Source organism: Ranitomeya imitator, chromosome 3, assembly GCF_032444005.1.
Source record: "Ranitomeya imitator isolate aRanImi1 chromosome 3, aRanImi1.pri, whole genome shotgun sequence".
Classification (NCBI taxonomy): Eukaryota; Metazoa; Chordata; class Amphibia; order Anura; family Dendrobatidae; genus Ranitomeya; species Ranitomeya imitator.
Window position 1 is genome coordinate 190,684,347 of NC_091284.1, and position 26,666 is coordinate 190,711,012.

Here is a 26,666-nt window from a genome sequence, read left to right on the forward strand (position 1 = left end):
GGGGAAACAACTGGTAGGGCCCTTTAAGGTTCCTGAAGGTGTGAAAATAACCTCTGCAAAGTATATAGAGTTTCTGACAACTTTCTTCCATGGTATAAAAAGCAGAAACGTGACTTCAGGAGCAAAATCATCTTCATGCATGACAATGCACCATCTCATGCTGCAAAGAATACCTCTGAGTCATTGGCTGCTATGGGCATAAAAGGAGATAAACTCATGGTGTGGCCACCATCTTCCCCTGTCCTCAACCCTATAGAGAACCTTTGGAGTATCATCAAGCAAAAGATCTATGAGGGTGGGAGGCAGTTCACATCAAAACAACAGCTCTGGGAGGCTATTCTGACATCATGCAAAGAAATAAATACAAGCAGAAACTCTCCAAAAACTCACAAGGTCAATGGATGCAAGAATTGTGAAGGTGATATCAAAGAAGGGGTCCTATATTAACATGTAACTTAGCCTGTTAGGATGTTTTGGAGTTAAATAGCTTTTTTGTTCAGTGAACGTGACCTCCTAATGCTGCAAATTCCACAAATGATCATTTTCAGTTCTTTAAAGCATATCAAATGTTTAGAAATTCTACTGTGCCTAATAATTTGGAACAGTGCATTTTGAGTTTTTATTTATTTTGGAGATTATACTGTTATCTTTGGGAGGTTTCTTCAATAAAATTCGATGTATACTCTAACGGGTGATGACTGTTATTAGACTGACTGTCATTTGCACCGACCAGTTAGGAAAATCCGAGAAAAATGTCATTTGCATAATAATTTGGAACAGGGTGTAAAGGGTAAGAATGCAGATGAGATCTATTTGCAGTTTTTCCTCCTCTGCTTTCGAAGTCAACAAAACTATCTGGCCTACACAATGCATAATTAGCATATAAGTAAACATCACTAGTCATCAAGGATAAGAGCACACTATGTTATATCAAATATCAGCTTATGAGTCAATATTTTAGGCTTACGCAAGCAAAAGTCTGTTTTCTTGACCAACCAGAAATCAACACTTAAATTCAAAAGACAACATACAGATAACAGTCTATTCTTCATGTTTTGCTAAAAATAGTTATCTGGTTAATTACGATACAATGCTGTGTCTCCATGGGTATTTACTGTGAGTGGGAGAGACTTGCTGTAACAGGCCTTGGGAAGATTTACTGTGATGGGGGTATTAGTGTAACAGATCTGGGGAACATTTAGTGTGATGGGGGTATTTAGTGTAATGGGCCTAGGGAAAATTTTATTTAATGGGGGGATGATTTGAGGACACAAGTTTGGAAAGCAAAGAAAGGACAGGTACAGACACAATATGGGGAGCAGGAGAAATTTGAAGACAACATGAAGAGGAAGGGTAGGGGATATGGGTGGCGACACAGTATGAGGAGTGGGGGTATGCATGCGAACCCAGTGAGGAGCGAGGGAAAAATGCATGCGGACATAGTATGGGGAGCAAGGGTGATGGGATGGGTGTGGACACAGTATAGGGAGTTAGAGGGACGCAGGATGTGTGAGGATTCAGTATGGAACATGAGAGGGTAAATGTATGAAGAGGAAGAGGGAAACATGTGAGGAGACTATTAGAGGAATAGTGCGAGGAGACAGAATTGGGGAAGAAAAGTGTGAGCTGGAACAGAATAGAGACTTAGTAGTGTAGGTGGTAGCATGGGGAAACAGTGTAAGGGCACAGCATACCAAGAAGGTAGAGTGTGATGAGGGGGCATAGTATAGAGACTGGGTCCTATAGGGGAGAGCCAGTGTGAAGACAGTTCCCTGGATGGAAAGGAGGGAGCAGTGTAGAGGGCATGTACCATGAGAGGGACAGTGTGGGGGTCATATTTTGTACAGGGAATATAGCAAGTGGCAATTTATTTATTCAGGGGCTCAGTGCAGGGCAGATTTTTTTATTCAGGAGCATTATAATGACATTGTTATCTTTAAGAGCATCGTATGGGGATGAGCTGCAGAAGACAAGAGAAGATGAAAGTCTGCATCTTCTCCAGACCCATGATGATTTTCTTATCCTTAGCCTATCTGGGGCTAAGGATAAGAAAATCATCATGGGTCTGGAGAACATGAAGAAGAAAAGAAAGAAAATAACTGATATAAATGCTTTTTTTCTGATTCTAATTCTCATATTTATATTTATGTTAGGAGCATTAAAGTGGTTGTCCAAGTGTGTGATGAGTCTGCAGTCATTCTATGTGACTGCAGACTTCGGAACTCTCACAGTGCACTGCACGCTATAAGGATTTTGTGGTGCTTGTGATTTGCATACATACTGTCACATGCCGACTAGACATGTGTGTCCTCACTCAATTAAAATTAATTGAGCGAGGCCGGACACATCTAGATGGAATGTGGCCAGAAGTATACAAATCTCCCCAATCCTGCAACCATCTACAGTGACTGCAGACTTTCATCTCAAACCTGGATGAGCTCTTAATTATAAAATGAAGCCCTGCAGCCAATTCTAAAGCCGGAGTCACACCTGAGCATAATATGGACGAGTGCTATGCGATAAAAAATTGCATAGCACTTGGAACAGTGTTCTTCTATGGGGCAGCTCACATCACCGTTTTTTTCCTCCGCCGTTTTCAGTGTGTAAGTGAGATCACAGCATTCTGTGATTGTCACCGACACTCGGCCGAGACTTGGCTCTCTCGCACCCATATAAGCCTATGGGTGCGAGTGAGAAAACGCATATAACTCGGATATCATCTGAGTGTGGTGCAATATAAACTGACCCCGGCATTGGAGGAGATGGAGAAATTAGTTTCTCCGCCTCCTCCGCAGCTGTGCTGCGATCATCTCTGTGCGAGAGGCTCGGAGCACAGACGCATGACACTTGGCTCCTGTTCGCAGCAGAGCAGGAGCTGAGGGTCATTAGCATATCGCAACCAATGCTCTCGCATCGGATGCAATACGCTAGTATGATTGCAGCCTAACAACGTGTAATATACTCACTGTCAGGATTCAGCTCTGCTTGCTGGTTCCAGCAGTCATCACATGGCCGCTTCACTCATATGCAGTTTCATACTTACGTTCACGTGATAACGAGCTTCTCTTCCCATTTCTCTGTTTTTCACTGAACATTGAATTAGGAAGAGCAGCTCATCAGCACTTGACTAAGTGTGCAAATCCCATATGTGCTTGGGGGGCACCAAACTGAGTTCTTGCCCGGGGTGCCAGAAAACTTAGATATACCTCTGGCTGTGGATACAATGCTTTTGATCTTTACAAAGGCACTTGACACCCCATTTGACACTGTCCCACATTGACGGCTAATGGGTAAATTAAGGTCAATTGGTTTAGAAAATAAGGCTTGTAATTTGATCGAAAACTGGCTCAAAGACCAATCTCAGTTGGGGTGAATGACTGCTTCTCTGAATGGTCTTCGGCTAAAAGTGGTGTACCGCAAGGATGGTGAATTGTTATTCAAAATATTTTTTAATGATCAAGAATTTAGCATTAATATTGTTGTTTCTATTTTTGCAGATGAGACCAAGCTATACAGTGTAGTCATTCTATGTAAGATGTTCATGAGATCCAAGCTGACTATCTAAGTATTTGGCCATCCACTTGGCAAATTAGGTTTGATGTAGATAAATGTAATGTTATTCATCTGAGTGCTAATGATCTGTGAGAATCATATGTTCTTGGAGAAGTAGAACTAAGAGAGTCACTTGTAGAGAAGGATCTTGGTGCACTTGCGGGGGCATGGCTTTATTTGACGTGGACCCCCTGACTGGCCAGCCTGGTTATGTTAAAATTCCCACCCCCTGCTTTTTTCTGGTGCACATGAAAGGGGTTAATGTTGGCATTTTTCTCCTTTTTCTAATAGGCAGGTTAGCGTTTGGGCAGCGTCACTTCCGGTTTTGGGGATGTATGACTTCCCTTTGGCGGGGTATATAAAGCAGTGCCTGAGGCGTTTTTGGCCTTTTTGAACTTGGTGTCATCGAGCAAAATGTTTCAATCTCCAGAGGAGACAAGCCTTCTTCTGCAGGTGCTGGTCACTGTTCAAACCACCAATGGTTTAAAAAGAGGTTTAGATGCACTTTTAGTAGGAAATAAATATGTATGTATGGTTCATGCATTTCCTTTATTATCTCCCATCCCTTTGTTGAGAGTGATAGACCTTTTTTTCTAAGTATGTAACTGTATTTAACACAAAATAGGAGAACTATGAGCAATTGTTATAATTTCATAACTTTTTACATATTTATTGCACAAATAATAACCTTTATGGTTGTAACTGTAATCCTGAATTAGCAATACAGCTGCTTACATCCTTGCCATTTTATCCATACCTTGTAGTTAGAGAAGGTTGATCTCCACATTGGATGTGAATAGTGCTAAGCTCTTGCATGCTACGTAGCCTTGTAGCTGGAACATTAGAGTTTGGGAGATGCGTGGTCTTCTTGCTCCTACGAGAACAGCAAGATGATGTAACTCCTTGGTGACTGGACAGAGATGGGCTGCGGCTGGATGGATAATTCTGCATGGAGCTCTCACGGCAGTTTTGTTCAAACATCTGTTCATCCATGAACTCATGGTTCTGCGGAAAATCAAAATATCAATACCAGAATGATTATAGCATTTTTAAAGTGCAGATTCAACATACTGATGACTCCATTGAATGTCTGGCTATCACTAGGGCATTCAGCACAGTAACGACATTAAACTTCAAAGCAAACACAAGTGACTTAATGACTAGTGTTTATTAATAAACCAAATTCTCAATAGGCAAATTGGAAATATATCCAGCTTGTCGTAGGCTGCCTTTCAATTACAGTTACAGGTGTTAACTGAGATTGGGAAAAGGTTTGCTTTCGTTACAGAAACAGCACCACTACTGTCCATGGGTTGTTTTTGGCATTGCAGCTCAGTGTCATTAAAGTGAAGTCTAAGTTACCTTACGAGAAAGAAAATAAAGAGAGGAATGAAAGAAAGAAAGAAAGAAAGAAAGAAAGAAAGAAAGAAAGAAAGAAAGAAAGAAAGAAAGAAAGAAAGAAAAAAGAAAAGGAGGTAAAAAAAGAAAAAATGGAAAGAAGGAAGAAAAGAGTGAAAGGAAGGAAAGATGAAAGGAAGGATGGAAGGAAGGAGGGAAAGTATGTAAAAAAGAAAGACTATGAAGGAAAGGAAGATAAAAAGAAATGAAGAAAAGAAAAAAGGAAGGAAGCAAAGAAGGGAAGAAAACAAGAGAAAACATAGAATGAAGATAAGGAAGAAAAAATAAAGAGTGGAAGGAAGAAGAAAAGGATTAAAGGAAGGACATTTAGAAAGTAAGAAAATAAATTAAAAAAAAGAAAAAGGAAAGAAAGAAAGAAAGAAAGAAAGAAAGAAAGAAAAAAAGAAAGAAAAAAAGAAAGAAAGAAAGAAAGAAAAAGAAAGAAAGGAAGGAAACCTGTCACTAGATCCGCCATAAGCACAGCCAGCATGAATCAGAGCAGTCTGCATGATTGCACCCAGGTAAGTCTTTCCTAGGTATATACAAAGGCAGAAACTTGTCAATCACCTGGAGCAGAGCAGGTAGAATCTTGCCGCAGCGGCGCTTCTCTGGTCACTTCCCTCCCTTTTGATCTTGGCAGTTCAAAGAAAAATGTATCTGGCTGCAAGCTCTGATTTATGCTGCCTGTGGTTTGGGCAGCATGAATCTAGTGACATGATCCTTTAAAAAAAAATGTAATTGTGGACTTTCCTACTGCAGCTGGACGAAAATCATTCAGAGCCCTTTAACGGGTTGCTGAGATTCGGTTTTAAACATATGCAATGGTGTTATGTGTTCACTTTCTGAATAAATAAATTGTAAGGATCCATTACATTTTCATTTTATGGCAAGAAGAAACCTTAAAAAGGTGCAAAATCATAGTCTTGCCTTCCCAGATTAACGTGCTGACATTATTTCTCATTTAAACAGAAATAACATTTTTGCTGCAGTACTTTGCTTCCATTATTTCTGCAGAATGCCTTTGTGGCCCATTGTTGCCTACTGTGCAATAATACTGTATAGAGTTTACTATAAAAACACAATCTATCACCTGTGGATCTATTTCCTTCCTACTGCAGTTGGACTTTCTTAAATAAAAGACTCTGGCTCTCATTTTCAAAGTTTAGCAAACCTTTTCTCTGGATTAGACAGTACCAATCTGGGTGTGGATCACAGAAACCAACTTAAAACCAAGAGTGGGCATTTTCGCTGGTTTCGATGCTCAGGCATAGTAGTTACATATCAAGTGGATGTGAGTAATTCTGCATTGACGCAAATTCACTGTCTGTGGAGTGCAGTGAGCTAAATGTAGCTGCTTTCCCAACAGATTCTTGAAATATTTAAGGTCTTCTAAAAAATTTGAAACTATATGAATATATACAGAACTGCCATCAGGGCAGTACATCCTGTTGCCAAGGGCCTGACCAATGGAGAAAAATCACCCACAGAGTCTTGCCCACCTAATGTCTCACCCCTGCCCCTATTCAGAGTCCTTGCCTGGTTGTTTTATCCCTGCCCACCATTTTGTCTACTGTATTTTCAGTTCCCTCTGTTTTCTTCTTTCCTATAGTTCTGACACCTAGTGTTGTCTCCTACCCTTGTGGCCCAAATAAAGCTCCTTCCTACCTACTGTCGCCCCTCTGTCCAATCACAGAGTATTTTCTTCCCATTCTCACTTTCATGTTTATGCCCCTTGTCCCTCTACCCCCTGGTACCACCACAGAGCCTTGTAACCTAGTGCCCCCTCTAACAGATCACCTTCCCACCTTCTGTCACCCTCTTTGTCCTTCTTTAGAGTCCCTGCAAGGTTATTTTCCCCCTGTTCCCCTTCACTATATCCTACTTTTCATTCCCTCTGCCTCTTACTTCCCACACAGAGTCCTGTGTCTCCTGTTGTCGCCATCATGTATACAATTTTCTCACCCATCCATCCATCCCTACTTTGTATTACCACACTATATTACCCCAACACAACCTTCTCCTATTTTTTCCCTTTTCCCTATCCAGGCCACACTGTGCTTCCCCTCCAAAGGTCAAATGTGCTGTCTTGGTGATGGAGAGACCAAAACGCCAAGACTCCTTGGCCGTATAAGGCCTTAAAATGTCTGATAGCAGCCCTGAAAATCTATCCTATAGCTAATTTCATTTTTTTTATTGACTTCAAAACCTGCGAATTTGCCCATCCTTAATTTAAAACATGAATTGAATAAGTAAATGTAATACCTTTAGAGTGGAAGTTCGTACAGATAACAGGGGATCATCCACAAGATAGGACAATCCCTACAGGACAACATGCCAACAGAAGATAAGAACACAAATTGATTGTACATTCCGGCATTCCATTTCTCAGCTCCGACATTCCATATTGCACATGCTGGGTTTAAAGGACAAGGAGCTGCTTCAATGTCACAAGATTGTAGATTTTTAAAGGTTAATAAGTAAGGAACCTTTAATACTCCAATAGCAGAAAATATATAAAAATAATTTCAATATCATACATGGTCATATATATAGGATTATCTCCCAGTGACTTCTTTAGCTTTAGGGCAACAGTTGTTCCCATTGTCATGATATTTGGGCTTATGTTAAGTCTTTTATCCCCATTATTAATATCACTTAATAATCATTTATAATCTATATTAAAAGAGAATTCTTGTGACAATAAAGGTGCGCCTTGGTGCTCCAAAACAATATTTTACTGTTCCCAATTATCTTGCATCCGCAAACCATAGTTTTAATAATTGGCTTAAGAATTGACTCACTTCTGGGTAGAGATTTTCTTCCCCCCAAAAAACGAAAGATTTGCCATAGAAACATGCCATACAGTACATAATCCGATGCAAATAACATTAACTGTGAAGGTAATTGAGGAACACTGTTCCAGTATAAATAATTCTCTTTTAAACATACTTTATACATTAAGCAATGTAAGCTTTGTATTATTTTTATAGTATGGTATATAGTATACCGTGGTGCTTGAAAATTTAACCTAAAACTAGGTCAGATTTTCAGATAAGTCCCACATGTAAAAACAAACAATAATATTTGATGATCTAACCTCACATCTAAAATGATCTAACATCACATATCCGTGAGTGGCAAAAGTATGTTAACCCTTGCTTTCAGTATCTGTTGTGACCCCATGTGCAGCACTAACTGCATCTAGACCTTTCTGGTAATTGTCAATTAACACTGCACATTGGCTTAGAGGAATTTGAGCCTATTCCTCACAAAACAGCTTTAGCTCTTTTATGTTGGTGTTTTTCTTTTTCCATAAACGGTTCACCTCAGCTCCTGCCACAACAGTTTTATTAGATTATGTCCAGGACTTTGACTTGGCCATTGCAGAACTTTAACTTTACTCTCCTGTAGCTATTCTTTCATAGAAAAACCTGTGTGCTTTGGGCATTCTCTTGCTGTTTAACCCACGTTCTGTTGAGATTCAGCTCATTGACAGGTGCACTGACTTTTTCCTTTCGGATTTGCTGAAAAAAATTAAATTTATTATTTCATAAATGATGGCAAGGCATCTTGGTCCAGATACAGTAAATCAGACCCAAACCATAATTCTGCCACCACCGTGTTTCTTTTACCATCTGATGTTTTTATACTATATTCTGCCAAACTTAAGGTACCTTCACACATAACGATATTGTTAATGATATCGTTGCATTTTGTGACGTAGCAACGATATCGTTAATGAAATCATTATGTGTGACAGCGACCAACGATCAGGCCCCTGCTGGGAGATCGTTGGTCGCTGAATAAAGTCCAGAACTTTATTTCGTCGCTGGACTCCTGCTGACATCGCTGGATCGGCGTGTGTGACACCGATCCAGCGATGTCTTCACTGGTAACCAGGGTAAACATCGAGTAACTAAGCGCAGGGCCGCGCTTAGTAACCCGATGTTTACCCTGGTTACCATCCTAAAAGTAAAAGAAAACAAACACTACATACTTACCTACCGCTGTCTGTCCCCGGCGCTGTGCTCTGCACTCCTCCTGCACTGGCTGTGAGCGTCGGTCAGCTGGAAAGCACAGCAGTGACGTCACCGCTCTGCTTTCCGGCCGCTGTGCTCACACAGACAGTACAGGAGGAGAGCAGAGCACAGCGCTGGAGGACAGACAACGTTAGGTAAGTATGTAGTGTTTGTTTTTTTTACTTTTAGGATGGTAACCAGGGTAAACATCGGGTTACTAAGCGCGGCCCTGCGCTTAGTTACCCGATGTTTACCCTGGTTACCGGCATCGTTGGTCGCTGGAGAGCGGTCTGTGTGACAGCTCTCCAGCGACCAAACAGCGACGCTGCAGCGATCCGGATCGTTGTCGGTATCGCTGCAGCGTCGCTTAATGTGAAGGGGCCTTTAAGCAAATGTGAGAGAGATCTTTAGTTGCTTAGAGGTTACCTTAGGCTTCTTTGTGACCTTGCAGACTATTATAACCTTTGCTCTTAGAATATTCTTTGTTGATTAACTATACCTGGGAAAGGTAATAATTGTCTTGAATTTCCTCCATCTGTACACAGTCTGCCTGGCTGTGAATTTGCGCAGTCCAAATTCTTCATAGACAGTTTTGTAACCTTTTCCTTTATGATCAGCATTAACAACTCTTCTTCTCTAAGTTCTCTAAAGTATCCTTTGCTTCCGCCACTTCTACATACATGTTGTGAAGATAAGCCTTGATATATCCTTGTTCTTTAAGTAAAACAGGCTGCCTACCCACAGCTTATTGTCATCCCATTGATTGAAAATATAATAATCCAATTTCACCTTCAAATTATCTGCTTATCCCAAAGTTTCCCATACTTTTATCACTCACAGAGATGATATTGGATCAATTTCCTACCAAAAAAGACACAAGTCTAATATTGTTGACTGATTTGTCTGATTTGATCTTTATCCACTCTTAGAACTTGGATTAACATCTGATCAAAACTATGCAGAAGTATAGAAAACATTGAAGGGTTCACAAACCTATATGTGTGTGAATATATATATATATATATATATATATATATATATATATATATATACCGTATACACACACACAGAAAGTGGGGAAAATAAGTATTTGATACACTGCCGATTTTGCAAGTTCTCCCACCTACGAAGAATGGAGAGGTCTGTAATTTATATCGTAGGTACACTTTAACTGTGAAAGACAGAATCAACAAATAAAAAACAGTAAATCATATTGTATGATTTTTAAATAATTAAATTGCATTTTGCTGCATGAAATATGTATTTGATCACCTACCAACCAGCAAGAATTCTGGTTCTCACAGACCTGTTAGTTTTTCTTTAAGAAGACCTCCTATTCTATAGTAAAAGACACTTGTCCACAAACTGAATCAATCATGCTCCAACCTCTCCACCATGGCCAAGACCAAAAAGCTGTCTAAAGACACCAGGGACAAAATTGTAGACCTGCACAAGGCTAGGATGGGCTGCAGGAAAATAGGCAAGCAGCTTGGTGAGAAGGCGACAACTGTTGGCAAAAATATTAGAACATGGAAGAAACACAAGTTGACTGTCAATCTTCCTTGGTCTGGCCTCATGGGGTACAGATGATTCTGAGAAAGGTCAGGAATCAGCCCAGAATTACCCGGGAGGACCAGGCAAAGACCTGTAGAGAGCTGGGACCACAGTCTAAAACATTACCATTAGTAACACACTACGCTGTCATGGATTAAAATCCAGCAGGGCACGTGTGGTCCCCCTGCTCATGCCAGCACATGCACAGGCCCATTTGAAGTTTGCCAATAACAATCTGGATGATCCAGAGGAGGCATGGGAGAAGGTCATGTGATCAAATGAGACCAAAATAGAACTTTTTGGTATCAACTCCACTTGCCTTGCTGTGTTTGGAGGGAGAACAACTAGGAAGAATACAGCCCCATGAAGCATCATGGGGGAAACATCATACTTTGGGGGTGCTTTGGGTAAAGGGGGCAGGCTGAGTGCACCGTATGGATGATGTCATGTATCGCAAGATTTTGCCGAACAACCTCCTTCCCTCAGTAAGAGCATTAAAGATGGGTTGTGGCTGACAATGACCTGAAACACACAGCCAAGTCAACTAAGGAATGTCTCCATCCAGAATCCTAAATGGCCTAGCCGGTCTCCAGATCTGAATCCAATAGAAAAATCTTTGTATGTAGCTGAAACTCAATGTTGTCCAGCGACAGCCCTGAAAACCTAAAAGATCTGGAAAAGATCTGCATGGAGGAATGACCAAAATTCCTGCTGCAGTGTGTGCAAACTTGGTTAAGAACTACAGGAAACATCTGACCTCTGTAATTGCAAATAAAGGTTTCTGTACCAAAGATAAAGTTCTGTTTTTCTATTGTATCAAATACTTATGTCATGCAATACAGTAGAATGGAAATTGATTATGTAAAAATAATACAATGTGATTGTCTGGATTTTTCTTTTAAGATTCTGTCTCTCACAGTTGAAATGTACCTACGATAAAAATTACAGACGTCTCTATTGTTTGTAGGTAGGAAAACTTGCAAATTGGTCAGTGTGTCAAATACTTATTTTCCCCGCTGTATATCTATATATATACATATATGGAAAAAATAGAAGCAGCACCCCAATGCAATGAATCAAATATAAACTGTTGCCAATATGATAGATTAAAAATTCACTTTATATTTGATTCACTGCATTAATTTCATTGGTGTGCTGCTTCTATTTCTACCATTTCTGGAGGACTAGCCTTTACCTGGGAAGCTTTGCACCCTTACATTTTTTGCTGGTGCTGCATCTATTTTTTTCTTTTACTTACATATAACATTGTCGGACTGGGGTGCCAGGGGCCCACCAGTAACCAACTCCAGGGCTCTTCTTTTTAGCTACATTCAAATGTGACATTATCCTCAATCACTAATTTATATAACAATGAACTGGGTGATTGTTAAATGAATAAGATGCTGCCTTTGTCTGTACATAGGGATTCAAGTATATCGTGCCAAGTACTGCTCATGTAAGAGGGTGGTGGCCCACTCTTCCACAGGGGCCCACTTGAGGATTCTCTTTTTCTTCTCTGGGCCAGTCCAAGACTGCATCACTTATGCCCTTTCCTACTAAGGACTGCCAGTTTTTCGCAGTCTAAATTGATATTTTGTTCCTTCCCAATAGGCAAATTTCATACCAGCAGTGAGTCAATTTGCAGCAAATATCACATAGCCAATTCACTAGCATTCTGGCAGGAGAATAGTTTAATGAGAAAGCAAAGACAAAATAAATAAATTAAAAAAAATCTATTTTAGAAACACAGGCAAAATCATTCCGGTATAGTCAATTAGAAGCGATCATTTTTGCAACATGGACCATTCATATAGCATTGGCAAGCAATGCCATATAATAATGTGGATAAGCACAAATAAAAGTAAGCGAATGTGCTTGCCAAATTGACCTTGCTCCATTGAGATCCTTACCGATTTTAATGTACATAGATAATGTAAATGTTCAGCATGAGCACATTATATAACCATGATGTAATGGAGAGATTAGATCTAATGCCAGAAATGAGCATACATTACTTTGACATGTGTGGATCTGACTCGGGCACTATGCATTCACAGATGCTGCCATGCTTCTTTACAAACATATTTATAGTCAGTAGAATTCTGTGTTTGATTAGCATTGATTGGGTCCACTGAAGGAAATTATTCTTAGAGTTCACGCTATAGATGTGTCCTTCTTTCCATTTTTTGTTCAGCGTATCCCAAGATGTGTGGCGCAAGGTGACCATCTTGAAAAAAAATGATGTGATGTTCTGTCTGGAGATGTCTATGCTAAAAGTGTCCGTGTGTAGACACCAAGAGGTTATTATCTAATTTGCAGTCTATCAAAGGTTGTGGTAGCACGTTGCAACACTGTATTGAACTTGTTTTCTCCTTTCTAAAGTTACCCCCCAAAATGTAAAGGTGAACACATCTATACAGGTGGACAGAACATGTGCATGTCTCTGTTGTTTTTATTAGTGTACATGAAGGACAAACTCCAGTGGCAAGGAATTGGCTTCAAAGTCAGCTCCAAATGGGGAAAACTTTCTTGTGAACCTTTTAGGCCCATTATTGTGTCAGAGCCCGGGCTAGATTCCCTGGTCCTCTAGTTGGCCAGTCCACCTTGATAGTCGTCAAGGAATCATTGTGCAAATAAATATTATAAATGCTTATTATTACTAAAATTACATCAAATATCGTATAAAAATATATGACACTACATTTTTATGTTTAACAAGTAATTGCCGGCCAACAACAATAAATAAAATAGATCCTTTTGAAGAAATTTTAATAAAACCGCAAGAACTGGTTGTATAAAAAACAGGTGAACTTAATTGCTAAAAAGTCCAAAAGTCCATGATCTAAGGGATATTTTAGGCTTATTATCACATAAAAAAATAATTAATAAAGTGGTTTGTCCCAGCAAGACAGCTAATTATTATTATTTATTTATTATGCAATTCTTATATACGATGTAGCACCATCTTATTCCGCATCGCTTTACAGACATTATCAGTTTTGTGCTACAGCATTGCTGATAATTGTCATGGGTCATGCTGCTGAAAGTCCTGGTGATCAGCACTACATGATAGCCTTGAATATAATAGAGAACCATGTCATACAGGGTTGCATGAACTCCTCCCTCATCCATATGTCTTCATTGTGACAACTTATCAAGAGTTTTGTGTACGAAAATATATTGGGAATAAGGAGTTGTCTCATGAAGAAAACCCCTATCCAAATACTCTAGGAACATCATAAGAGGTGTCCATCTCTTATGCTCACTTCTATGACCCACCACAGAAACAAACTGTCTTTAAATAGATAGCTGCTGTAGGGGACATGTCCGACTGTCCAGGGCTTCCCCCTAATCAAGCAGCTCGGGGAGCCAAATTTAGAGCAATCAATCAATTGCCCGATGATCACGGTGAGACAGCTCTTTTATTGGACACGGAGTGGTATCGCCTTTGTCTTTAATGACTCCATATTTTTCATGGCAGTTTCTATCTCAAATGTTGATAGCATTGACATGTGTTGAAAACATAAAATGTTACTGTAATAAAGATCATGAATTAACAGGCAGTCTCAGAGTGGCCTGCATTCTTTGACATAAGCCGTAATTGGGTTTAAACATTGCATTATATTGGATATTACATCAGTGGATAGTGGGGATGTAGATGACTGACCTTCACCTTGCCTTCTGTTATTGACACAACAAAGAATAGTGGACCCCCATTCCCTGAGATCAGAAGCTTAGCTAACCTGTCATTTATCAGGGGCCTCATATCAGTTTGCGTTCCTGGCCCTAAATGTGAGCCAAAGCAGAGTGGATTGATGGTGCCACCCATGGCTACTACAATCTGGAGCATATTACTTACCAAACTTTCCCAGCTGTGCTGCTATCAGACATTTAGAGTAAGTCCTAGGAATATACCATTAATATCTGCTGTTAGAATATTTTTTGTACCTAAGAAGATGTTGACTCCCCACTAGCAATAGGCCATGAAGACCTAAAAAAACCAGTCCACATCTGCTTGATTCGTATGTACAGACCATAAAATCTCAATAAAGGTACCTTCACACTGAACAACTTAACAACGATAACGATAGCGATCCGTGACGTTGCAGCCTCCTGGATAGCGATATCGTTGTGTTTGACATGCAGCAGCAATCAGGATCCTGCTGTGACATCGTTGGTCGGAGCTAGAAGGCCAGAACTTTATTTTGTCGCTGGATCTTCCGCTGAAATCGCTGAATCAGCGTGTGTGACGCCGATTCAGCGATGTCTTCACTGGTAACCAGGGTAAACATCGGGTTACTAAGCGCTGATGGCAGATGTTTATCGATCGTACATTTTTAGTCAAGGTCTTTATGTGCTGAGGTTTCAGAAATATATCACTTGGAAAAATTGTGTTCATAATATTGATACTGAACTCCCAGTAGGAGCTTTGCTGAAAAAGAGAATCCCTGCATTTTAATCCATATATTTCCACTGTTAAGGTAAATGTAAGAGGACCCTCTGCTGACAGAAAGAAATGATATATTTCAATTTGCCAGCAATAAATTGCCCAGGCTTGGTAATGTGGAGTATGAAAAGATGCAGAGAACATCTAGCGGTGCGCTGCATAAACCAATCTTGACTTAATGAAAGAGCAAAAACAAACATTGTTCCACGTTCCAGACAATTTTATGTTGATTTCATTTCTTTCATGAGGACATTGTGCAGTCTTGTGTTCACAAGCCAGAGAGCCATTGCTCGCAAATGTATTTTTCATAAAAAAAACCTCAGGAGAGACATTCGTACATAATCCTAATTAACTTCTGGACGTGGCAGGGGCGGTCGGGGGGTTGTACTTACAGCACACTTTAACTGTTTCTTGTCTTTATATTTACATTATGTTCCTATGACGGCGATTAATATAGCCCTGATATAATGAATATTATAATGGGGTTCAGGGATTTTTATTGATGGCCTATCTTTGGATATTTAATTAGTGGTAGCTCAACCCACTGCAGAGTCAAAAGGAAAAAAGTCCAGCTGACTCACCAGCAGCGTACGGATCACATAGCCTGTGGGCAGCAATAGTAGAGGGCAAAGGAAATCCATCTCCCACGATCCATCCAGTAAAAAGGCTTTATTCAAAATTCCATGGAAAGATAACATGACAAGAGAGCAAAATATGCAATGTGTTTTGGACCACTTATGATCCTTCTTCATACAATGAGTGCAATTAAGAAGGATCAAAGTGATCCAAAATATAATCCAGGGCCTTCATTCCTCTTGGTATCTGAGTATTTATGTGATTATTGCTATTGTAATGTCTTTTATTGTCTGTACAAGTCCTTTCTAAAATGCAAAGTGTTGCGGAATATGTTGGCGATATAGAAATAAAATTAATACTATTATTATTAGTATACACCAGGCCACAGCAATTCTCGCTGGGAAAACTGATGTTCTGTATAGTTTTTAAATTGATTATTATCTATAGGTTTTGAGTGTAGAACTGCTGTTTACCTGCAAAATTGTTAATGAAAAGACCCATAAAAGCCAAGTTATTTGGCTGGATTCACATGTCCGTATAACAGGGTCCATATCTGGACCCCAAAGTCTGGTCTGGACTTACCGCCTCATAGGCATATCAGAGCCTGTAGGTTAGGGTTAGGAGTCCGGCTGTATGGCTGTGGTCTGTACATGGATGAGTGAATAAATGCCATGGAACTTGCATGAAAATTTGTACATTATGTCTCGGATTTCAGTATTTGCACTGCAATTGGGCTCCCTGGAATCTGTTGCAGATTTTACACTCTGAAGACGTGACCTGCCAATCTCAGACTTGCTCTGTCTTGTTCCATCTTGGAGTATTTGATGGTCATATCTACAGAACATGTAACCTTGGAAGTGATATTTACATAATCCTTTTCTAGGACTGGTAGGAGAACTAATGCTTAGGACGTATATAGGAGACCCTCTCACGGATCGCTGCATTGTCAAATTGTATAGTGTTGTGTGTTCTAAATGAAGACCTACAGAGACTCACGGCATGCATTGGACTGGTTACAATAAAAGAGTTCCAATTCATCTGTGGGACAAAGGGAGGTATAGACGCTGAGAGACACATGTAGGACATGGCGTTATTGGCCACAGTTGGACTTACAGTTGTCTTTTCCAGGCAGTGCAGCAGGTGGTGGTGTTGACTTTCTATCAGGGATTTTCCTATCTGCTGCTCTTCCTCTGTGGAGCCCTAAACAGAGACAGAGCTTAGCATTAATGCATTTAATAATAAAACCCACTGTGAAGTAAGGGATCAGAATGGTTCTGCACTCTGACTTGTAAAGTGAATTGTCCAGCTACAGGTTACTTTTTAGCTGAATATACTGGATAATCCTTCCTCCTAATCCCTTCTAACTGGTTCCTTCCACTGCTCATAAATGCAGAACAAGTATCCCTTAGTATATGATAAATGACGTCCAAGAAGAAGTCGTTAGGATGCATTTTTTAGTTCTGAACATGCACAATGACTCCGATTCATCGAAAAAACAGAGAAAATTAACCTGTCCTTATCATAGTTGGTGCCGCTATCATGCTGCCGACAGGCAGAAAATACATATAACAGAAAAAAAGTGGCTCAGCACATCCATGAATAGATAAAACCTTCAAGCTTTATTCTATGTAAATTATAAAATTAAAATCCACATAATGATGGTAGAAAAACCCTCTGACATGTTTTATGGCACTGATTGCGCCCTTAGTCACAGAGTATTCATCATTTGCAAATTATTGCAGCTACTTTTCTTTTTTCATCTTGATGCATTCAATTACATTTTTTGCGCAAAATACTTTTGTTGTTATCTTGTTCCAGCTACTCTCCTGAATATTAGAGCTAATTTTTAGGTCTTATCAAGGGAACGTTGCCCAAAGAATTATCTGGGGATGTGCTGTGCATAACTTCCTTGCAAAACTAATATATAGTAGCACTAAATAGACAGGCACACATCTCTGGAAAAGTTTGGCCAAATAATAATATTAATAAAAAACAACAACAGCCACAACAACAACAAAGATGAATAAAATAACAGCAAAAACTTGTGACGTTTTTATTAGTGAAGTAGTTATGAATACGTTTTCCATAATGGTGTAAAGTTAAAAGAATGTAAATAATTTTACTTAAAACAAAAGGGAAGAAAAGAGCAGGGGAGGGGATGAGAGAAAGAACAAAGTGGAAAGAAAAGTAAGGAGGGAGTCAATTGTCATTTAACATTAAAGAACAAAAGTATGGGACAAATGGATACAAAAGCAAATAATTACTTAGGAATTAAGCATAAAGATGTTGAGAATTTCTTATTACAATACAGCCAATTTCTTTCATAATTAAGTATTAATTAAAATGATTGCCCTTAAACCTAATAACTGGTTGGGCAACCCTTAGCAGCAACAACTGCAACCAAGCGATTAAGATAATGAGACAATGAGTATTTTACAACTCTCTGGAGGAATTTTGACCCACTCATTTTCGCAGAATTGTTGTAATTCAGCCACATTGGAAGGTTTCCCAGCATGAACCACCTTTTTAAGGCCAGGCACAGCATCTCAAGTAGATTAAGATAAGAACTGTGACTAGGCCACTCCAAAGTCTTAATTTTGCTTTTCTTAAGTCATTGAGAGGTGGACTTGGTGGTGTATTTTGGGTAATTATCTTGCAGCATAACCCAAGTGTGCTTCAGAATGTGGTTGTGAACAGATGACCGGACATTCTCCTTCAGGATTTTTTGGTAAACAGCAGAATTCATGGTTTCATGGTCTTCTAGGTCCTGAAGTTGCAAAACAGCACCAGACCATCACCATACCTATATGTCTAAGGTTGGACTCTTATCTTCCTCGATATCACTTGTCAGGGGAAAGTCAGGGGGCCCCCTTACACTTAAGAATGTAGGCCGCTCCCTCTGATTAGTGGATTAACCTGACTGTACTTTAATAGATACAAGGGCTTTTACTATGGTTCATTAGAACACATTTATTAGATAACAAATATCAAGAAGTGACTTGTAGAAAAGGTGGCGACCTATAACAGTACCACCTTTAGGCTATGTGCACGCGATGCGTTTTTGATGCATTTTTTATGTGTGTAAATGGTCCAAAAACGCAATAGAATACTTATGCAAGGTAATGCAATGATAATCCTGAAGTGTTGTGCACATAATCAGTAAATTTCTGTCCATATTTGCAGTGCTTTATTTTCTGCAGCATGTCAAATATTTTTGCGTTTCTGCAGCGTTTTTGACTCATTGACTTCAACTGAGTCAGTCAAATCTGCAGCAAAAATACAGGTGTAAAAAGGTTTGCATATTTGCTTCTTATTTGCTGCAGACTTGCTGCCAAAAACGCTGCGATTTGTCAAAGGAAATGTCAGAAGAAGGAAGAGTGTGTGGGGGGAGAATATGTATGTGTGTCTCTGTGTGTGAGCGGAGAATATGTGTGTATGTCTGTCTGTGTCTGTATGTGTGTGTGTGTATCCATGTGATGTGTGTACCCAGGCGTCGTCTGATGGGACTACTACTCCCATCCGGCTACGTCTTTTGTCACATATAACAGAGACAGCATGAGCCAACATTGGGAGAATAGTTTCATCAGCCGGCGCCTGTGTTCAATTGTAAAAAAAAATCAAAGCATTTACAAAATTACATACATATTCACATAGAAAATACATACTCACTGAACACCCAATCCCTGACACCTGTGTCTCCTGCAAACAATCAAAAAATAATAAACAATCATATACTCACCATTCCTCCGCAGTCCATTTAGTACCAAGTGTCCCATGTCGATGTCACCATGCCACCGGCGATACACTGACAGGAGGTGATCGCGCTCGCAATGCATCACTGAGCCGCCGTGAGTGTTCACCGGAGTTCATCAGCTGATCGACTCTGGTGCTCTCACTTATGGCACCACTGCATAAGAAAGTTCTCACACAGTGGTAGAAGTGAGAGCACCGGAGCTGATGGACTCCGGTGAACTCTCATGGCAGCGCAGTGATACATTGCGTGTCAGTGTATTGCTGGAGGCTGGGTAGAACGGTCACGAGATGTGACTGTTCTACACGTGAGATTGTCGTGGGATACTTGGTACTAAATGGACTGCGGAGGAATGGTGAGTATATGATTGTTTATTATTTTTTGATTGTTTGCAGGAGACACAGGCGTCAGGGATTAAGTATTCAGTAAGTATGGTAAATTTAGATTCAATAAAGGAGTCTGTGTGATTATTTAGAATAAAGGACTTTATTCTGGGTATCTGTGTTTTATAAAATATCACTATGGGGTTAGAAATGGATAGGTGTCTTATAGATGCCTCTCCATTACTAACCTGTGGGCTTGATGTCACCTGACAATATAAAGGTGACATCAACCTCACAAATATGAACCCCAATTGCTACTGCTACAGGGCAAGTGGGAAGAGCTAAGTGCCAGAATTGGCGCATCTATAAGATGTGCCATTTCTGGGGTGGCTGAGAGCTGATATTTTTATCCTGTGGGTGCCAATATCCGTGGCCCTTTCCCAGGCTATTAACATCAGCCCTCAGCCTTCAGCTTTCCCTCTGCTGGTTATGAAAATTATGTGGTAGCCCATGCAATCTTTTAAAAAATTTTTTTGAAAGATAAACAGATATTGCATTTCACGCAGATTTCTGACAGTTGCTGTTTTGTTACAGCATATGTAGTTTAATTATGCTATTGCTTCTACATAGGCAGGAGAATGTGTGTGTGTCTTTATTTAATATTAATAAGGGCATCTGGCTGAAGAGGTTGAACAAGTAAATTACAACACAATTCTTTTTTATTTTATTCTTTTTAAATAATATATCTTTATTTAGCTCTATGGATTTACAAAAACGCATGAAAAAACGCATAAAAAAAGCATGAAAAAACGCACAAAAAAAGCATGCAAAAACGCATTAAAAATGCATAAAGAACGTGGGTGTTTTTGGTTGCATTTTTCTGCCTAAAGATGCAGAAACCTTTCAAAAATTTCTGCAAGCAAATACGCAACGTGCGCACATAGCATTAAAGTCACAGAGCTATTCGGTATGACCATATTACTGCCAATGTTTTCTAGGTAGACATTTTGGCTTATTAAGAGGGGTGCCCACATACTTTCGCTCATGGACTGTATATTGGTGCAATATAGGGCTAGATTTGCAGGAGTAGGATTCACGTGAGGCTGAAGTGACATCCACATGTCACAGGTGGAGTTTTCAAGTAAAGTGTTAACTAGCAGCACATTTTAGGTGGTAAAGTTGTAGTTTTATCTCCAAAACTGCCAAGCCAATAACATAATCGTTGCAGCCTTTTCCAAGTCATGTATCAAATTAACAAATGACTTTGTGTTTCCTGCATAGTCAGGGTGTACTGTAGGCATATAGACATCCTGGCTAAGCAGTGAACATAAAGTAATAATAGTTGGAATGGTATGACTTGTGACTTGACCATCTACCATAATAAACCAAATGAGGTAAGAGGAATATGTATCTGTGCAAAAATTCCCAGGGGCTGTTAATCTTTAATGCCCAGAATTTGAGGAACGGTAAAAGTTATGTTTCCTATCTCGTCTCCATTTTATTGTAATAGTTTTGCAGGCAACTGAAAAGATGTCAGATCACATTGTTCCTATTAGAAATGGATGATAAAGCTGTAGAATCCCGATGTAAAGGTTAGTTTGATGGCAGTAATATATTTTAGGACTGCATATTTCACAAGTGGCTATTGAGAATGTGCAGAACAGCTGCAGAAACCAAGATTTAAACCTTTTTTTTACTGTACAAAATACATTTCTAGGTGTTTGATAAAAAAAAAAGATTTTCTGGAGTAATGGATGCAAGTTACCAGGGAGAGTGCAAGGGGTTAATGCACTGCCATTACTGGACATAGCAATGGAAATAAACCTTGTAATAATCTATGCTAAACTGTCATGAGAAATCCATTACGTAGATAATTTCCTAGTAGTTACTACATAGACTTTTGTATTACATTGTTTTGGTGATGCCTCTCATGATTGCTAATGAGATGATAAATGAAATAATGAGAAATCTGCTGCGGTTGATGAGTGTATCCCTATTTCACATCTAGTGCAAATCCTGAATTAAACACCCACGTTCCATTTATAATCCCGGCACACTTGGGAGTATGGTGTGTATGTTCATCATTTCTCTCTGCCAAGCCGTGCATCATTCCATTTTTTTCCCTTTTGGCAGAACTATATTTCACTATTTATTGTTGCTCGTTAATGATTTTGAATAAGATGATAATTTTGCAATCTAAACAGAAGTGCGGTAGTAACAATTGACTGGCAAAATTTGGAGCTATGTAGTCTGTTGGGACGTGGGCATGCTAGGCATGTTAGAAATTGTGCCATGAAGCCATTTCGCCTTTACAATTGTATTACATTGCAGACCTAGGGCTGCAAGCTGAATCTTTGCAACAGAAAGTCTACAACTCCGTGAGCGCTGGCAAACATCCAGATATTGTCATTAACAAGTTATTTCAATTACACTTAAAATTGTAAAATAAAATAAAAACACAGGTGCACAGTTGCCATTATCTTCTGCATGTAAAATCTGAGAATGCATTCCTTTAAAACAAGATTTCTACAGAAAGCTATTAGTGGGTACCAAGTGTACCCATTATGCAGTAATCATGAATGACTGCTCTTGTCTATCAGTTATATTGTTCAACTAGCAGTAAATATTTCCCTGCACCATGCCCCAGGCAAGACAGCATATTTTGTGCAGCATAGACAGTTATTGAACAGTGTTTCAGAGGTTTTGGTATAACTGTCTTTAAGTGCCTTTTTGGATTGCACTCTTTGATCCTACCTTGCAGGAGGGGTGTTGTATCATCAGACTGTTTTAATTCCTATATAATGACAGTAATGATTGATGAGAGACATAAAACAGCTGTCCCCTAACATTGTACACAGTGTGCATTTTTTAAGATGCAGCTTTATACTGTCTCATCTGCCTCCTGCTTGTTATAGGTTTCTCCCTGTCAGCTTTTATAAGCATGAGACAGGGGAAACAAGCTGAAGCTTATCATTGTTAAGACTCATTTAGTGCACTTTTATGCAAAATAAAACACTACATTTTTGGTTGTATGTAAGTGCATATGGAAAAACAAGGAAGGCATAGCTAAGTGCAGAACAAGGGCTTTGAGAGCTCCCAGAATGGATGCGTTACGTGATCATGTTGTCCTATAGTTCACATAAGTGAAGTCAGAGGTCATGCATTGGACTGAGTGTGAGACTAAAATTGCATTACCAATGTACCCATTATAAAAGCGGTCAGAGGTACATGGCTCGAATATTGCCAGTGAATCACCATTACATGTGAAAAAAATTGTTTAGATACTGCTTTAAAAGGGTTGTGTCATGTACATAAATGGTTACATTTGCAATGTTCTTGAAGAATAACTATCTTTGCAATTTTCTTTTTGTTAAAAATCCTCTCAAGAACAGGGATTTTTAATTTTATAGTGTACAGCTCGTTGCATGTTACCTGCCACCTCTGCACTGGTCTGGTTTCCAAGGCAAGGATCTAAGCTGTTTGCTATAGGGTGCTTCAAAGATTCTACTTTGTGAGCTTTGAGCTTCTCTGATGCTGCAGAAGAAAAACTGCCTCCTCTAGCAGCGTTGTAAAGCGCACAGTTCAGTCCAGCGGCTTATCCATGCTGATGGCCTGAACTGTCAATCTTCAGGAGTGCACCGCCCCCAGTCAACCAAGAAGCTCGGAGGCAGCAGAGCAGTGCGCTTCTGGATACTAATATCAAACAACCCTATAAGCTTACAATGATGCTAAGGCAAAAGACAGGAATTCCTCACATATGTCACCTTCCTGTATAATGAAGACTACCAGTGATATCATTCTCTTGTCTCCTATATCCATTTATGGGTATCCCAGGTATCATTCACTTTCCAGAATAATATACATTTAATATACCCTTTACAGTTCTGTAAAGCAAGTACTTGACACTAGTCAGTGTACTCACCGCCATTTCCAGTGCTTCATTCAGTAAGCCGTTCCTCTTACTGTGCAGGTAGGCAGATGAAGTGCCTGTCTTGGCCACTCTTATCCTGGCAAGTCTTGCTTTCTGTGTAAGGGAAAAAAACATGTATTGTCACTATATTAATTGTGGTCATATTATTACAAGCTGTGTTAAAGGATAAAAACATCATGTTCTTTACAGAGTCGGATTTGAAGAAGTAACAAGTATAAAAAAAGCAGAAAACCATGAAATGTATATACAAGGATAAATTTATGAATAAATCGCTATCAACACCCTACAATATTTTTTGCATTTATCTTCATCTGCAATTATTAATTTTGTAGTATCCTTCATAGCCACAGGTGAAGTCTGTGATGTGACATTGTCAGGTTAGCGTACTTAGGGCTCATCTGAGGATATTATTATAACCCCTTAAACCTGGAGGTATTTTCGTTTTTCGTTTCATACATTCACTCATTCCTGTATGACTATTTTCCATTTTCCATTTTCATTTTTTATTCCCCTTTTCCCAGAGCCAGGGCTTTTTTATTTTTCTGTCAATATGGCCATGTGGGGGACTTGTTTTTTGTGAGACGAGTTGACTTTTGAACAACACCATTGTTTATAACATATCGTGTACTAGAAAATGGGAAAAAAATTCCAAGTGTGGTGAAATTGCAAACAAAAGTGAAATCCCAAAGTTGTTTTTGGGTTGCTTTTTTTACCATGTTCACTAAATGCTAAAACTGACCTGCCATTACGATTCTCCAAGTCATTTTGAGTTCATAGACACCAAACATGTCTAGGACCATTTGTAGCTAAGTGGTGAAAGAAAAATCACAAAAAAGGCACCACTTTCCGATATCCATAGCTTCTCCATTTTTCGTGATCTCGGGTTGGGTGAGGGCTTATTTGTTTTGTGCCGAGCTGATGTTTTGAATTATATCATTTTGGTGCAGATACGATCTTTGGATCACCCATTATTGCATTTTAATGCAGTTTTGTGGCAACCAAAAAATTTGATTCTGGCGTTTTGACTTTTTTCTCGTTACGCTGTTTAGCGATCGGGTTAATTTTTTTTATATTGATAGATAAGGAGATTCCGAATGCCACTACACCAAATATGTGTATGTTTGATTTTTTTTATTCATTTATTTTGAATGGGACGAAAAGGGGGTGATTTGAGCTTTTATATATTTTTTAAATATTTTTAAAAACATTTTTTTTACTTTTGGCATGCTTCAATAGTCTCAATGGGAGACTAGAAGCTGCCATAACCCGATCGGCTCTGCTACATACAGGAGATGATCAGATCGCTTGTATGTAGCAGAATTGCTCACTTGATATGAGCGCAGACCACAGGGCGGCGCTCATAGCAATTCATCAGTGACAACCATAGAGGACTGCTGGAGACCACTGGTTGTCATACCAATCCATCAGCGACCCACGGTCGTGTGACACAGGAGTCGATTGGTGGGATTTCCACGTTAACTATTACGCCCGATGTTGGAAAGGTGTTAATGGCTAAATCTCTAATTTACAACAAGCCATCTACACAGATTAGTTGGATGACAATGTTTTTAACATTTCACATAATTTCTACATCTCACAAAATTAGAATACCATAAAAAAGTTAATTTATTTCAGTTCTTCAATACAAAAAATGAAACTTAAATTATATAGAGTCATGACAAACAGAGTGATCTATTTCAAGTGTTTGTTTCTGTTAATGTTGATGATTATGGCTTACAGTCAATGAAAACCCAAAAGTCATTATCTCAGTAAGTTAGAACACCTTATAACACCAGCTTGAAAATATGATTTTAAAATCTGAAATGTTGGTCTACTGAAATGTATATTCATTAAATGAACTCAATACTTGGTTGCGGCTCCTTTGGCATCAATTACTGCATCAATGCGGTGTGGCATGGAGGCGATCAGCCTGTGGCACTCTTTGGACCTCAAGCAACTTTGATTGTCTGCCTCTCTACTCTTCCTCCACACTCTGGGACCTTGATTTCCAAGGTCTATTGTGAAGTATCCACAATCAATGATGGTTTCGAGAGCCATGTTATCTGCTGGTTTAGGTCCACTGTGTTTTATCAAGACCAAAGTCAGCGCAGCAGTCTACCAGGAAATGTAAGTGCACTTAATGCTTCCCTCTGCTGACAAGCTTTTTGGAGATGGAAATTTCATTCTCCAGCAGAACTTGGCACCTGTCCACACTGCCAAAAGTACCAAATCCAGGTTTAAAAACAACAGTATCATTGTGCTTTATTGGCCAGCAAATTTGTCTGACCTTAACCGCATAGAGAATCTATGGGGTATTGTCAACAGGAAGATGAGAGACACCAGACCCAACAATGCAGACGAACTGAAGGCTGCTATCAAAGCAATCTGGTCTTCCATAACAGCTCAGTAGTGACACAGGCTGATCGCCTCCATGCCACGCCACATTGATGCAATAATTGATGCATAAGGAGCTCGACCAAGTATTGAGTACGTTTACGGAACATACATTTCAGTAGGACAACATTTCGGATTTTAAAATCATTTTTTGAAGCTAATGTTAAAAAGTATTCTTATTTACTGAGATAATGACTTTTGGGTTTTCATTGGCTGTAAGCCATAATCATCAACATTAACAGAAATAAACACTTGAAATACATCACTCTGTTTGTAATGAATCTATATAATATAGAAGTTTCACTTTTTTGTATTGAAGAGCTCGAATAAATTAACTTTTTGATGATATTCTAATTTTGTGAAATGCACCTGTATATCATAATAAGAATTAAAAGTACATTGTTCTTTGTGGGCAACTCTAATGCTGACCTGGCTGTCAGTCAGTGCTGGGAGCACGGTTACAGCTCACTATGCACTGAGCGGTGACTGATGCCTTGCCTGCCCACTGCTATGACTGAAAGCCTGAGGCTAGCGGGAGAAATAAAGTTCATTTCATCCAAGCTGCGAGGCTATAAGTGTGGGAGCCAGGCAGATTAATCCCATATATGCACGTTAATAGCGTTAATAGCTTTTTTTTAACATGACAGGTTTCCTTTATATATGTTGTCTTGAATTTATACCGACCGGTTAAAAATGTTTTGTGATAATAAAAAATCTTAAC

The 26,666-nt window shown here is 39.3% G+C and overlaps 1 protein-coding gene across 2 annotated transcripts in view; it reads right to left on the reverse strand.

Annotated features, from left to right (window-relative positions):
• KCND3 (potassium voltage-gated channel subfamily D member 3) overlaps positions 1 to 26,666 on the reverse strand; it is a 709,390-nt gene that overhangs the window by 50,316 nt on the left and 632,408 nt on the right. Inside the window, exons 5-8 of one of the 2 annotated variants that reach the window (XM_069761727.1) lie at positions 23,543 to 23,644; positions 16,660 to 16,746; positions 7,213 to 7,269; positions 4,310 to 4,557 (exon numbers count right to left, since the gene is read on the reverse strand). In XM_069761727.1, the coding sequence (XP_069617828.1) occupies positions 4,310 to 4,557; positions 7,213 to 7,269; positions 16,660 to 16,746; positions 23,543 to 23,644 (494 nt within the window). The remainder of the gene's footprint in view (positions 1 to 4,309; positions 4,558 to 7,212; positions 7,270 to 16,659; positions 16,747 to 23,542; positions 23,645 to 26,666) is intronic. The other variant, XM_069761728.1, reaches the window with a different exon arrangement.